The sequence below is a fragment of the Phacochoerus africanus genome, chromosome 3 (assembly GCF_016906955.1).
Source record: "Phacochoerus africanus isolate WHEZ1 chromosome 3, ROS_Pafr_v1, whole genome shotgun sequence".
In the NCBI taxonomy this organism is placed as follows: domain Eukaryota; kingdom Metazoa; phylum Chordata; class Mammalia; order Artiodactyla; family Suidae; genus Phacochoerus; species Phacochoerus africanus.
This window is the reverse complement of record NC_062546.1, coordinates 112,028,842-112,041,179: the sequence shown is the minus strand read 5'-3', so window position 1 is coordinate 112,041,179 and position 12,338 is coordinate 112,028,842. Positions and strand designations below refer to the sequence as shown.

Below are 12,338 nucleotides of genomic sequence, written 5' to 3'. Positions count from 1 at the left end.
ATGGGGAAGAAAGAAAAAGATGGCCAGTTAGGGAGAGAAGAGTTCATATCACCAGAACACTCAAGGAGTGCATTTCCATGGGTGGCAAATGCCATCCATGTTCGAGACAGCCCTTTTTTTATGGAAAACTTTCACTGTAGAAAATTCTTTTGATATACATAAAGAAGAACTGCTTAACCATTAAGACAAGGGGATAGGCTGCCTCACAAAGTAGTAAAAAATTATTCAAACCAAGACCAGAAGACCATCAGTCAGGGATGCAAGTTCCTTTAAATGATGATTCCAGAATTTTATAGAAAGATAGTTCTTAATCCCTTGGAAATTAAGAATTAAATAAAAGATAGCTCTCTCCTCCAGAAAAAAAAAAGAACATTAGACCATTCATATAAAATTTTAAACACATAATTTCATGGGGTTTATGAACTATTGAAAGCCTCCTGGAAAAGAAGCTATGCTATATGATGCTAGAAACATTTTTACTCAGCAGAATACATAAGAATGATTTTTAAAAATCATAATAAATATTTCTTAGTTTTTAAAAGTGTGAGAAAAAAAAAACAAACATTGAAAAACAGACCAAATAGAACCATCTTGTGAATTCAAGCTGAAAAAAGTTCCATGATATTGAGCAACTAGAAGGCTTCTAGGGCAGCAGGAAGCAGGAAGGAAACGGGGACCATGAAACTGCAGCCTACCTCTCAGAAAAGCAGGAGACTGATCCTCTAGCCACGACCAACCAGCAGACGGAAAGAAACTGGAACGTGAGCCTTTTAACCCCCATTCCTCATGAACAGCAAGCAGCACCCTCTCCTCTCCAACGCTGTATTGAAAGAAAGCAAGGCTATTAGTTCACCCAGGAATATGCAGCATATAGACTACAGGACTCGCCTTCTGTGGCCAACAAAACCTAAGACTTACATGCAACCATGAGACTCACTAAAGAAAAGACTAAATATACTTGTGCTTTCTCTAATGCTGCTCCTGAGATATCTGTGACTCTTATAAAGATGTCCTTTTAGAGCATAAGAAAGTGGAACGTCTTGATGCTAAAATATTGCCCTATATAATCAGTGCAGTGTAGTATTATAATAAGGGTCCATTATATCTAGATTTTTTTATGGAGCTATGCATAATCACACATCTATAATAAAACTCTATAAATTATTCTAGCCATAATATTTTCCCCAAAAATTATTGTCAAAAGTTGGACTCTCTGTCTTCTTTGTCTTAATGAACATAATTTTGTCCCTACCACCCCAACAAACAAAATATATAAATACCTGAATGTGGACAGGTTTAATATTAGGACATATCAATTGGTAGATTTTACATACAAACTATACTACAAGGGAAAATAATTCTGTATTTAAATATTGAACAAATTCCAGTTGGCCAATGCTGAGATAGATCCTGAGAATGATATACAAATCTATTCTACCCTAGAGGAAATATAAAGCTGAGGACAAAAGACTGCAAGAATGAGAGTGAGTGGATCATAGAAGAACATAAAAAATAAATGGCTAACCTGTATTATATAAACTATAAGTTCAGAGAATTTTATGAACCATATATGAAGACAGAGTTAACACCATTTAGGCTAGGACTCTGCACATACTGGGTGCTCAAAAAATATTTGATAGAAATGCTAGCATCATGGTTGCGCATTCACAAATCCATTCTATAGTTAAATGGAAAATCAGAGTCAAACATCACTTTGCATTTTAATTTGGAGTTGCTTGGAAAAGATATTACTTTTACATACAATGACACATGAAGCAGTTTTATTCCTAGCCTTATTCATTCTTCATCAGAAATCGTCTGAAAGTGCTTTTCTGTTGTAAACTAAAACATAACCATAGTAATAGCAGTTATAAATGTTATAACGGCTTTTAATGTACAGGGGGTTATCTCTGCTTATAATGATGAGTTAAATTCTTTAAAATCTTACTTGTGAAGTTTTGCACAAACTTGTTATAAAAACATGGTCTTTTTTTAGATCTATCTATCTATATCTACATTTATATCTATATCTACATGCAATCAATGACAGCTACTCTGACATAAGGACTTTTCCATATCCAGAGTGACAGATCTGACAAATCATGGCTAAAAGTCATTCTTGATCAGCAAAATTTTGAAACTTACTACAGAAAAACAGCAAGTCATATTATCAGTTGTACCAAATAAATGATAATAACATTGATCTTCATAAATACTTATAAACTATGAGTAAGTGGAATATAGAGTGTATATACATGTCCTCTCTATTTCTTATGAAAATACACTGAAAGTTAACAAAGATGGTTTGAAAATAAGAGCATGATAAATCTCATCAAAAATGTATGCTTAGGGCAATTTTTATATTCAGGGGATGAGAAGTCATGGTTCTTGCTAGTTTAAAGTAAAAGCAAAGCCATTTTGGCCACCATGGAGTCTTAAATAAAAATTAATACTAACAGGAGTCCTCACTGTGGCACAGTGGGTTAAGGATCCATCGTTGTCTCTGTGGCAGCATGGGTTCTATCCCTGGCCCAGTGCAGTGGGTTAGGGATCCCGTGCTGCCACAGCTGTCGCACAGGCTGGCAGCTGCAGCTCAGATTTGATCCCTAGACCAGGAACTTCCATATGCAGCAGGTACAGCCTCCCCCAAAATTAATACTAATAATTTATGATCATTTTTTTACCCATAATCTTCACATCCAAATATACATTTGGATTTCTTTTTTTTTTTTTTTGGTAATTATTATTTTTTAATAGTTATTTCCCCAGTACAATTTTCTTCCCTACTGTACAGCATGGTGATCCAGTTACACATACATGTACACATTCTATTTTCTCACATTATCATGCTCCATCATAAGTGACTGGACATAGTTCACAGGGCTACACAGCAGGATCTCATTGCTAATCCATTCCAAATGCAATAGTTTGTATCTATTAACTCCAAACTCCCCAACCACCCCACTCCCTCCCCCTCCCCCTTGGCAACCATAAGTGTTCTCCAAGTCCATGATTTTATTCTCTGTGGAAAGGTTCATTTGTGCCTTACATTAGATTCCAGATATAAGTGATATCATACGGTATTTGTCTTTTTCTGACTTACTTCACTCTTTTTTTTTTTTTGTCCTTGGTCTTTTTATCATTGAATGATGAGGATCTTGTTGCTATAGATCTGTTCAGTATACACCTACATGTTAACGAGTGGCTCAAATTTAAGGTAAATGAGATCAAATAGTGGTGGAAATATGCTCTATATTTATTTATAAACATAGCATTATATGCTTATATATAACTACATACAATTACATAATACATATAATTATGTCACAGTAGACACAAATATACAACAGGTTCCATTCATTTGATTCGTTGTGCATAAATACATTTCACCAAATTTTCGCCATAGATTCCACAGACACATATCCCCAGCACGCACAGTCTCTGGACGGCACCATGGGAAGCTCGATACCACTGTACAGATCCTCAGAGGAGGAGAAGCGAGTGACGGTCATCAAAGCGCCACACTACCCGGGGATCGGGCCCGTGGATGAATCCGGAATCCCCACAGCAATTAGAACGGTAGGAAATGCCAGCGCGCGTCGCTCCGGGGCTGTGCACAGACTCCACAAAGGCTGGATTGTCAATGGCTTTGTGCATTCCTACGGTCTTATATAATGAGGATTGCCCTCTATGCCATCTGAGCGCTCATGAATATTATGCTGTGTGTGGCAGAGAAAGGGAACTGTCGATTGAAGAGAAAGACCCCATCTGTTTTTCCATTTAAATTAAAAATCACGAAAATTGTGATTCTGTGAAACGATAAAAGTATGCTATGTTTGGCTTTACCTTTCACCAAGGAGTGTTAAGGCAATGGGGAGAGAGAAGCGAAGGAACGAGAAAATGTGGATTCTTTGGCTGCACTGAATTCCCACGCTCATTGCGAATAACCCAGTGATTTGTTTCTTGAAATGGATGTGTGGTAACACCAGGGGACTGGGAGCTGTGAACTGGGAGTTGGGAAGGGAGATGATTGGAGGGAAGGGAGTTCATGTCGTGGAAAGGAGAAACAGTCTGAAGAAAACACACACCACATTTTAGTGTCCCCTCGTCAGCTGCTCCTGCTGAGAGCTGTCCGGGGCGATAAGTGAAAGTGTTTGGATTTTTTTTTTTTTTTTTTAAGTCTTTAAACTCTGCCAGAGCATTGCTCAGTGTGTCAGGGCAGCCCCTTCTGGCAAAGTTCAGCAGCAGCAGAGGCCGGACTTGGGCAGGCAGCTGCTGGCTGATCAGTCCACTTGGAGCGGAGGTTTGTGCTGGCAGCGGGAAGGACAACGGGGGCGCCAGGATGAGAGCCGCCACACCTCTGCAGGTGAACCTGGGGGGCGGAGAGGGAAGGGAGCGCGGACTGCTAACACTGGGTCTCCAGCACCCACATACCTGAATGGGCTGTCGCCAGAGCTGCTGGCCTGGAATGCAAACCTGGGGGAGAAAGAGAAGAGTGGATAGAGGAAAGAATGGGCAAGCGACAAGAAAAAGAGATCAGGGGGAAGACTGGAATCGCTCAAAAAGAATGAAAGGCAAAGAGTGGAGCTTTTTTCCTCTCTTTGAATTTGCATTTATTAGATGAGGATCCCGTGTTCAGAGAGAAGAGGTAAACATTCATTATTCCAAGCATCTGTGTTAGAACTAGAGGCCAGAAAGTAAATCCATAGAGTGGGTGCTGGGGCTTTAGACACATTAGATTCTGGGAATGTTGAATCTTGACTAATTATAAGGTCCTGAAAACTATATTGGAACTGATGATTGTCATATTTAAGTGACAGGAAAAGTTCAGGGATTGTGACTAACACTCTTAATTTTATGGTGACTACGTGTTTCTGGTGGTGGCTCTTTGTTGTTTGTTTCTCTTTAGAAATTTCTGACTTAAAATGGTTTAATTTGAATTAAAGTTAACCTAATAATGTAAGAATACAGTGTCAGACAGGTATGGTGTCACTGGTTTCATTTAATTGACCCTCGAAGCATAATAGATACACAAATTAAGACATCCCTGATTTTATGTAATTATAGATTTGGTCTGAAAGGATTTTATCTGAACCTCTAGGTATATTTTTAAGTCAATAAGTGATACACACAAGTAGACCTGCAGAGCTGGAACTATTTTTATCCATAGACATAATTTTCTTAAATAACAAGAAAACACTTGCTTATGTTTTAAAAGGAAAACACTGAGATGTTTAGTGAAAATCAAGAACTATTACAACTTTCATATTGTTTACTGCCAAATCAAAAGCATGTTTAGATATGCATAATCAAACACATATATTAGACATTAAATGCAAGTTTCCTTTCTATAAAGTAGAAAATAAAATATAAGCAACCCAGAAGTTCCTTGTAAGGAACCAGCATTTTTCTGGACAGCTATGCTCTCATTTAGACTTTTAAAAGGTTACAGAGGAGATACAGGTCTGAAGACTCTTATTCACGTTTCCTATTTTTCAGCCATGCAGAAAACATCCCCAAGTATAGCTGTGTTTATAAATGTGGAGTCAGGCCATCTCTGAGCCACAGCAGGCCAAGAATCTCCAAGGTTGTTTTTCTTTCTCATCCGCATAGAGAGTAATGATTATCAGACTTACATTGCTTCACATGGGCTGTGGGCTGTGTACATACCAAAGGCCGTACTTCTCAATGTATCATCTCTAGTCTCATTTCAGACAACCAGCACAGACCAAGGAAACAGGACTTTGTAAAGTAACCGAGAAACTCTAGAAAGCCAAGAGTTAAACAAATGCACCTTTGAGCCATTTGAATGAAGGGAAGCAGCTCCCCAGACTGCCCTCTCCTATGTGACCTGGGACCTCAATGTTAGCCTTTTACTGCCATCCTTAACAACAACAACAACAAAACCCACTAGGGTTCAGATCCCACGAGATTGTGTAATTAAGGCCAGCTAGTTAAGTGAAATATAAGACTCTTTTCTTCTACTTCAACTATAACAACATTTGAGCCTTTTTGAAGCTGAAAGGGGGCAAAAATAGAATAGAATACCGTATAGTGGTGTGTAGAAAATATGTCTTTTCCTTTTTTGGAAATCTCTGCATGATAAGTCAATGTAGAGTTCTGATATTTTGTAAACTACAGGAATGTAAGATTTCAGGTTGATTCAGCCAAGGTTATAGAAAACTGAATAGTGATTTACTAGGGTTACTGTCATGCAAAATCATTTTGAGGAACACATACGAAACTTCCTCAAATTTGAGTAGACTTCTGTTTACCTAATCTCAATATTTGGCATAACAACCTACGTGATGGCATTCATAAGCACCACACTCTAACCAACTGATGGCATTTATAAAAGGAACTTTAAATGCTTAGAAGATTTCTTTTAGAAAGGGAAGAGTTTTAGTATTCTGGTTTACCAGTTTCATATTCCTCTTTGCCAACCAGCTTGGGCATTTCCTGGCATCTCTGTGCTTGCCATATAAAGCTGGCAGATGGCACAACTGAGATCCCGCCGCCTGATATGTGCCCTCCAGCAAGTGAAGAAAAAATCCTGTCTGTCAGGATACACTGCCATATACAGCGATATAACTCACTTATTCAGCTTCTTCGTGGCCACTGGTTGTGTCCAGATATGGCTGGGAAACATTTTTACACGAAGTTATGTCTTATTTTTTATTGCTAAAGACTGCAAAGGAACCAAAGCTTAATGAAAGAGAAATCCATCTTTTATGAAAATAAATGCCCCTTAAAGATACATGTTCAGCAACTTTGTTTAAACCAGCAAATAATAGCTAGACTCTGGTTATCACCACCCCTCCCACCAGCTCGTACCACTTTCGTATAAAGTCAGCCAATGACCTGCTCAAAATTTCCATTGTAGCAAGATCTGGAATAAATGAAGAGGTGATTCCCAAAAAGTTCCAGTAGCCCTTGATGTTCCTCCACATTTGTGGTGATTACCAGAATTATATATTATTAGAGATCAAAATAAATTTAGATACAGCACAAAACCCTCGATTTCCAGATGAAAAGTGCAATGACCATATTGGAGAGGAAAATCAGGGTATAAATCTACACCAAAGCTCAGTCTAACAAATACAAGAATATTTTTGTGGCCATTCTAACAGGATATTTTATATGAAGAGAACCATCTCAAAAAATCTGGTATATTTAGTTACTATGTACAGAATGGTTGAGTTTCTTACCAGAATAGCTCTGCAAGAGTTGAGATGAAGATTTTGCCAAGCAATCTTTAATTATTATTGCAAAGGTATATGTCCACCTTTACAGGTATATGATTAGGTAGACTTCCATCTGATAACTTGGATTCATTCATTATTTTAGTCTATGAATATTCAAGGTTCCCTATTGTTATTTATTGAGCATTTCTTATATTCAAGGCATGTTCTAGGTCTTTTTGTATACACTCTTTCAATTTCCATTACAATTTTATGATGTGGGTGCAAATGTTTCATCTTAGAAAAGAGAAAACTGAGGTTCTAAAAGGTTACCTTACTTGCCCAAATTCATATTGCTTGGAAGTACTAAAATCCAAAATTAAAGGACCCAAGATTTGAATCTAGATTGATCTGACATTAATCTCAGTTTTCCACTACAGCCAACTGTTTATATTATGTCAAAAGCAGGTGGATAGAAGCTTCTGCACTTAAGGAATTTATGACTTAGCATTCAAATGTTGCCAACATTTTATTATCATGTTAAAGAAATTTTGAAACAATATCTATGTTTTTGGACTTCTCTAGGACCCAAGATTGTTTACTATATTCAGGATTTTAGTAACTTAGACTAGTAAATTTTATCCAATCTTTATTTCTCTAATTCTAAGCCGATGGTCAGAATACAGTTTGCATCCAAAATATTTCCTAGTTAATTTTTAAAATAATGTCTTGAGCTGTAAACTTGCTAACAAGTTTTTAAGAAGAATGGTAATTATCACCAAAAGGAGAGAAGCAAACAATTACAAGGCTATAACTTTTATTCAGTTAATTTTATATAAGTAAACGTGTTCAAATATCAATGGTCTAAGATTGGGCACAGCTGTGACCTGGAAAAAATCAAACCATAGCATATAATGTTCCACTCAGCCTAAACTCAAACAAGAAGTAATATGATTACAAACTGCATGCATACCTGGATAAATTATTGATACTGTCATCATGAAATAGTAAAGAGTCAGACAATTTTATCACAGAAGAGAAATCTGCTATTAAAAAGATAAAATAGGAGTTCCTGTCATGGTGCAGTGGAAATGGATCTGACTAGGAGCCATGAGGTTGTGAGTTTGATCCCTGGCCTTGCTCAGTAGGTTAAGGATCCAGCGTTGCTGTGAGCTGTGGTGTAGGTCACAGATGCAGCTCAGATCTGGTATTGCTGTGGCTCTGGCATAGGCTGGCAGCTGTAGCTCCTATTTGCCCCCTAGCCTGGGAACCTCCATACGCCTCAAGTGCAGCCCTAAAAAGCAAAATAAATAAATAAATAAATAATATAGAAAGAAAAACATCAAGGAAACAATGTTTTTTTAGAACGAGTTTTGTAACTGTTGTACATTGTCTTTTACAGACAGTTGACAGACCGAAGGACTGGTACAAGACCATGTTTAAGCAAATCCACATGGTGCACAAGCCAGGTATGTATGTTTTCTGATCAGGTCCTCATGGGTGGAAGGATGTATATACTCTCTTGTGTAGTTTGAGTTCACACAAAATGTCAAGACCCCAGAAAATCTCACAGCCCTGCATTCTTTTCAACATTCCTCCTTATTCTTAGATCACCCCTTGACTCCGAGACACCTGCATGCCTTCCTCACCCCTGAGCTACCAGGAAGCCTCTTAGAAGGTGACCCTTGAAGGAGTGCCAGGGGCCCTGGCCTTATCCCATCATCCTTCCCTATGCACGGAATAAATGGATGCAGTGTATTGTCTGCTTAAACAGATGCATTATTTCTCTGTTCACATGTATTTGTCCCTTATCAAGAGAATATGCATAGCTGGGTCTCACTGAGTTTACAAGAGATCTTAAAGCACTTACTAAAGGAAATCCATGATCCAGAACAGGCAGAAAGGAGGGAAAGAGACTGATGTCTGTATGCTATGAAGTGGACAGCAGAACAATCCAGAGAAGTCAATTTGCCAAGGCCCAGCCAAAAAACCACAATATTTGGAAATTTTAAACTGGTATTATGAACCCAGCAAAATATGTTGGTTTTCTAACAAGTCTGTTATTTCTCTGAAGTTCTGCTATCTTATTAGGATGTGGTGACTGAATCTGTATTACCATAATATTTATGTTTCATTTTCTAGATGATGACACAGACATGTATAATACTCCTTATACATATAATGCAGGTAGGCTGGGGTTCCTTGCTTGCCATGAATATGCTGTGCCCTGACATGCTTGGAAGAATTTCTCACTTATTTTACCATTCCGTGTGAGTGTAGAAATTTCAGTTTCTACAATTACGAAGATGCTTTTCATCTTTTTCTCAGAGCATGCATAACAAAATTTTGATCTTTCCTCCTGAAATGAGAACTAATACTCTAATCTCTCTTACTCCACAATGTTAATTTTTTCTTCAGGAATGTTTAGCCCAAAGTGTGAAGGACAGCAGGAAAGAACAGACTGCAACAGGGGGTGCAAAATAAGATAAAGATCTCCTTTTATCAGTAGAGAGAATGATTACAATTACATAACATCTTTCAGATACGCTTCACAAAAAACAAGTCAAGCGGTATTTTGTGACCCTGTCCGCACTTTTGCTCAAATGCAACCATTCATTGAAGGATTTTAAAAATCCCACTTTGCTGGGCTGCTTTCCTGACTCAGATTTGCCAGTGGTCATAATGGAATGACTTCATTTCTATGTATTTCCACTTGTATTTGAGTGAGTTGTAGCTTGCAGAGTGGTTGCAGGCTGGCATGAGGGACCCCATCGTCACTCTCTCCTAAATGTCACATCAAGGGATCCCACACAGGGCCTCCTGTCATTTCCCAGCAGGCTCGGGACTGTTGGGAACAGTCTGTTATTCCCTTCTTCAGCACAGTCTTTGAGGCCCATGTCCCCTTCAGCAGCTGCAACCTCCCGTCAGGGTCCCCTCACCAGCCTGGCCCCAGAACTGGATAATGTTGTCCCCTCTGTGTGGCCTGAACAGGCCGCTCAACTGGTTAGGATTCTGCTACTAGTGTCCAGGGACAAATAGAAAAAAACAAGCAAAACAGGCTTAGCAGGTTGCAAGAATCTGGTTTTCAGGCCTTGGTAGGAGGCCTGCTACCGCTATGGATTCCCTCAGCTTCTATTCCTGGTCACAGCTACTCCTAACACCCCTCCTGTGTTCTACTTGTTAAAATACGGAATTTGACTGAGACCATTTTAAAGATCTTACTGGCTTTATTCGATGATTCCTGAACCAGGCAGCAGCCAGTCTAGCTGACCAAAAGGAGCTGTACAAAACGGAAGACTTTAAATAGGCCGAAGGGAGTGGAGACAAGGAAGTAAGACTAAGCAAAAGAGGGGGCAGGTTACTGCAAGGTGGCTTTCCTTGAGGGGAGGGCAGAGGTCCAGCAGGCAGAGTATCTAAGGTGTGCTGACCAGGTGATGCTGGTGGACTGGTTTCAGCTTCCATTTCTGGGAGAGCCCAAACTGTAACGAAGTTAAGTCTCGGTTTGGTGACACGGGGCTTAGCATGAGCAACCCCATTTTATGTCTGTTGTTTGGTGTTTAACAAGCTCTAAAGTGGAAATCTGACTGTAGAACTGAGGCAAAAGAAAAGTGCAGACATTGTCTCTCAGAGCTGATTTGCACTGACCTTCCATTCAGGGTGAGTGAAAGCAGACTTAGCTCAAAAGCTCAAGGTTACAGGAAATTCAGAATTTTTGTAATTATTTTTAATATTAAAGTTTGTATCCATTAGTAACTAGTCAAACAGCAGTTACATGTCAACTTGCAGAGCTCTTTACCATGTAATCAGTAGACACAGCAACTATAACCAGTCTCCTCCTTTTCTACTAACTTTACATCATTGCGCTGTTCTGTGCCTTGCATCTTCTGCCTCTTTTTTTTCCTTTGTCACCTCAGCTACCTTCCTCCCCTACCCAACCAGACCAATCCTTCAGGGCTCACTCTAGTGGCATCAATTTTATAATATCTCGGAGTTCCCATAATGGCTCAGTGGAAATAAATCTGACTAGCATGCATGAGGACGCAGATTTGATCCCTGGCCTCACTCAGTGGGTTGAGGATCCGGCATTGCTGTGAGCTGTGATGTAGGCTGCAGACGTGACTCGCATCTGGTAGGCCAGCAGCTAGAGCTCGGATTTGACCTCTAGCCTGGGAACCTCCATATGCCGGGGTTGCAGCCCTAAAAAGACAAATATGTATATATATATATATATATATATATATCTTCTCTGACAATCCACCATCTTCTAAAATCTTTAACTCCTAATATATATTTTCCTCATGTGGCCTTTGTCATATGTTACCAATTATTTTCTTTTTTTTTTGTCTTTTTGTTGTTGTTGTTGTTGTTGTTGCTATTTCTTGGGCCACTCCCGCGGCATATGGAGGTTCCCAGGCTAGGGGTCCAATCGGAGCTGTAGCCACCGGCCTAAGCCAGAGCCACAGCAACACGGGATCCGAGCCAGCCGCGTCTGCAACCTACACCACAGCTCACGGCAACGCCGGATCGTTAACCCACTGAGCAAGGGCAGGGACCGAACCCGCAACCATGGTTCCTAGTCGGATTCGTTAACCACTGCGCCACGACGGGAACTCCCCAATTATTTTCAATCATGATTCTATTTGTCTCTTTTCCCCAGATGCGCTATAGGCTTATTTCAGGTTTATGTTACCTTATGCCCTGCACAGCACACGTATAACTTGCTCAACATTTTGTTTGTTTACAATTAATATGTCAATTATCATAGGCATACCAGAGCTTTTAAAGTAATAGAAGATACTTGTAAACAGTTCTATTAAGAATTTTTAATCTTCTGAAATCTTAACTATGTTATTTACACTATCCAGGAGAAAATTTGCTGAGTGCCTGTAAGCTTATTTCTAGTACCAGTCTGAATTATTACTAATCCCATAATCATTGATGAAGATTTACTGTAACCAATGCCTGTGTATATATTAATGCATTAATATATCAATAATGATTAGTGAATTAATAATATTAATAAATGAAGAGCATACCATTCCAATGCATGCATTATGAATATGTTATATTCTTGGTAAAGAATAATCTTGATTATAATAATCTTAGTAAAGTCATTGGCTATTTTGTGGGATACACATAATGTAATGCACTTTTTAA

The 12,338-nt window shown here is 38.9% G+C and overlaps 1 protein-coding gene across 19 annotated transcripts in view; it reads left to right on the top strand.

The window, feature by feature from the left end:
- SORBS2 (sorbin and SH3 domain containing 2) overlaps positions 1-12,338 on the top strand; it is a 208,128-nt gene that overhangs the window by 134,627 nt on the left and 61,163 nt on the right. For 12 of the 19 annotated variants that reach the window (XM_047772394.1, XM_047772396.1, XM_047772384.1 and 9 more), the window contains 3 exons: positions 3,407-3,579; positions 8,584-8,650; positions 9,324-9,368. In XM_047772394.1, the coding sequence (XP_047628350.1) occupies positions 3,407-3,579; positions 8,584-8,650; positions 9,324-9,368 (285 nt within the window). Of the gene's footprint in view, positions 1-3,406; positions 3,580-4,175; positions 4,367-8,583; positions 8,651-9,323; positions 9,369-12,338 lie in introns of those variants that run through there. The other 7 variants (XM_047772400.1, XM_047772385.1, XM_047772398.1 and 4 more) reach the window with 5 other exon arrangements.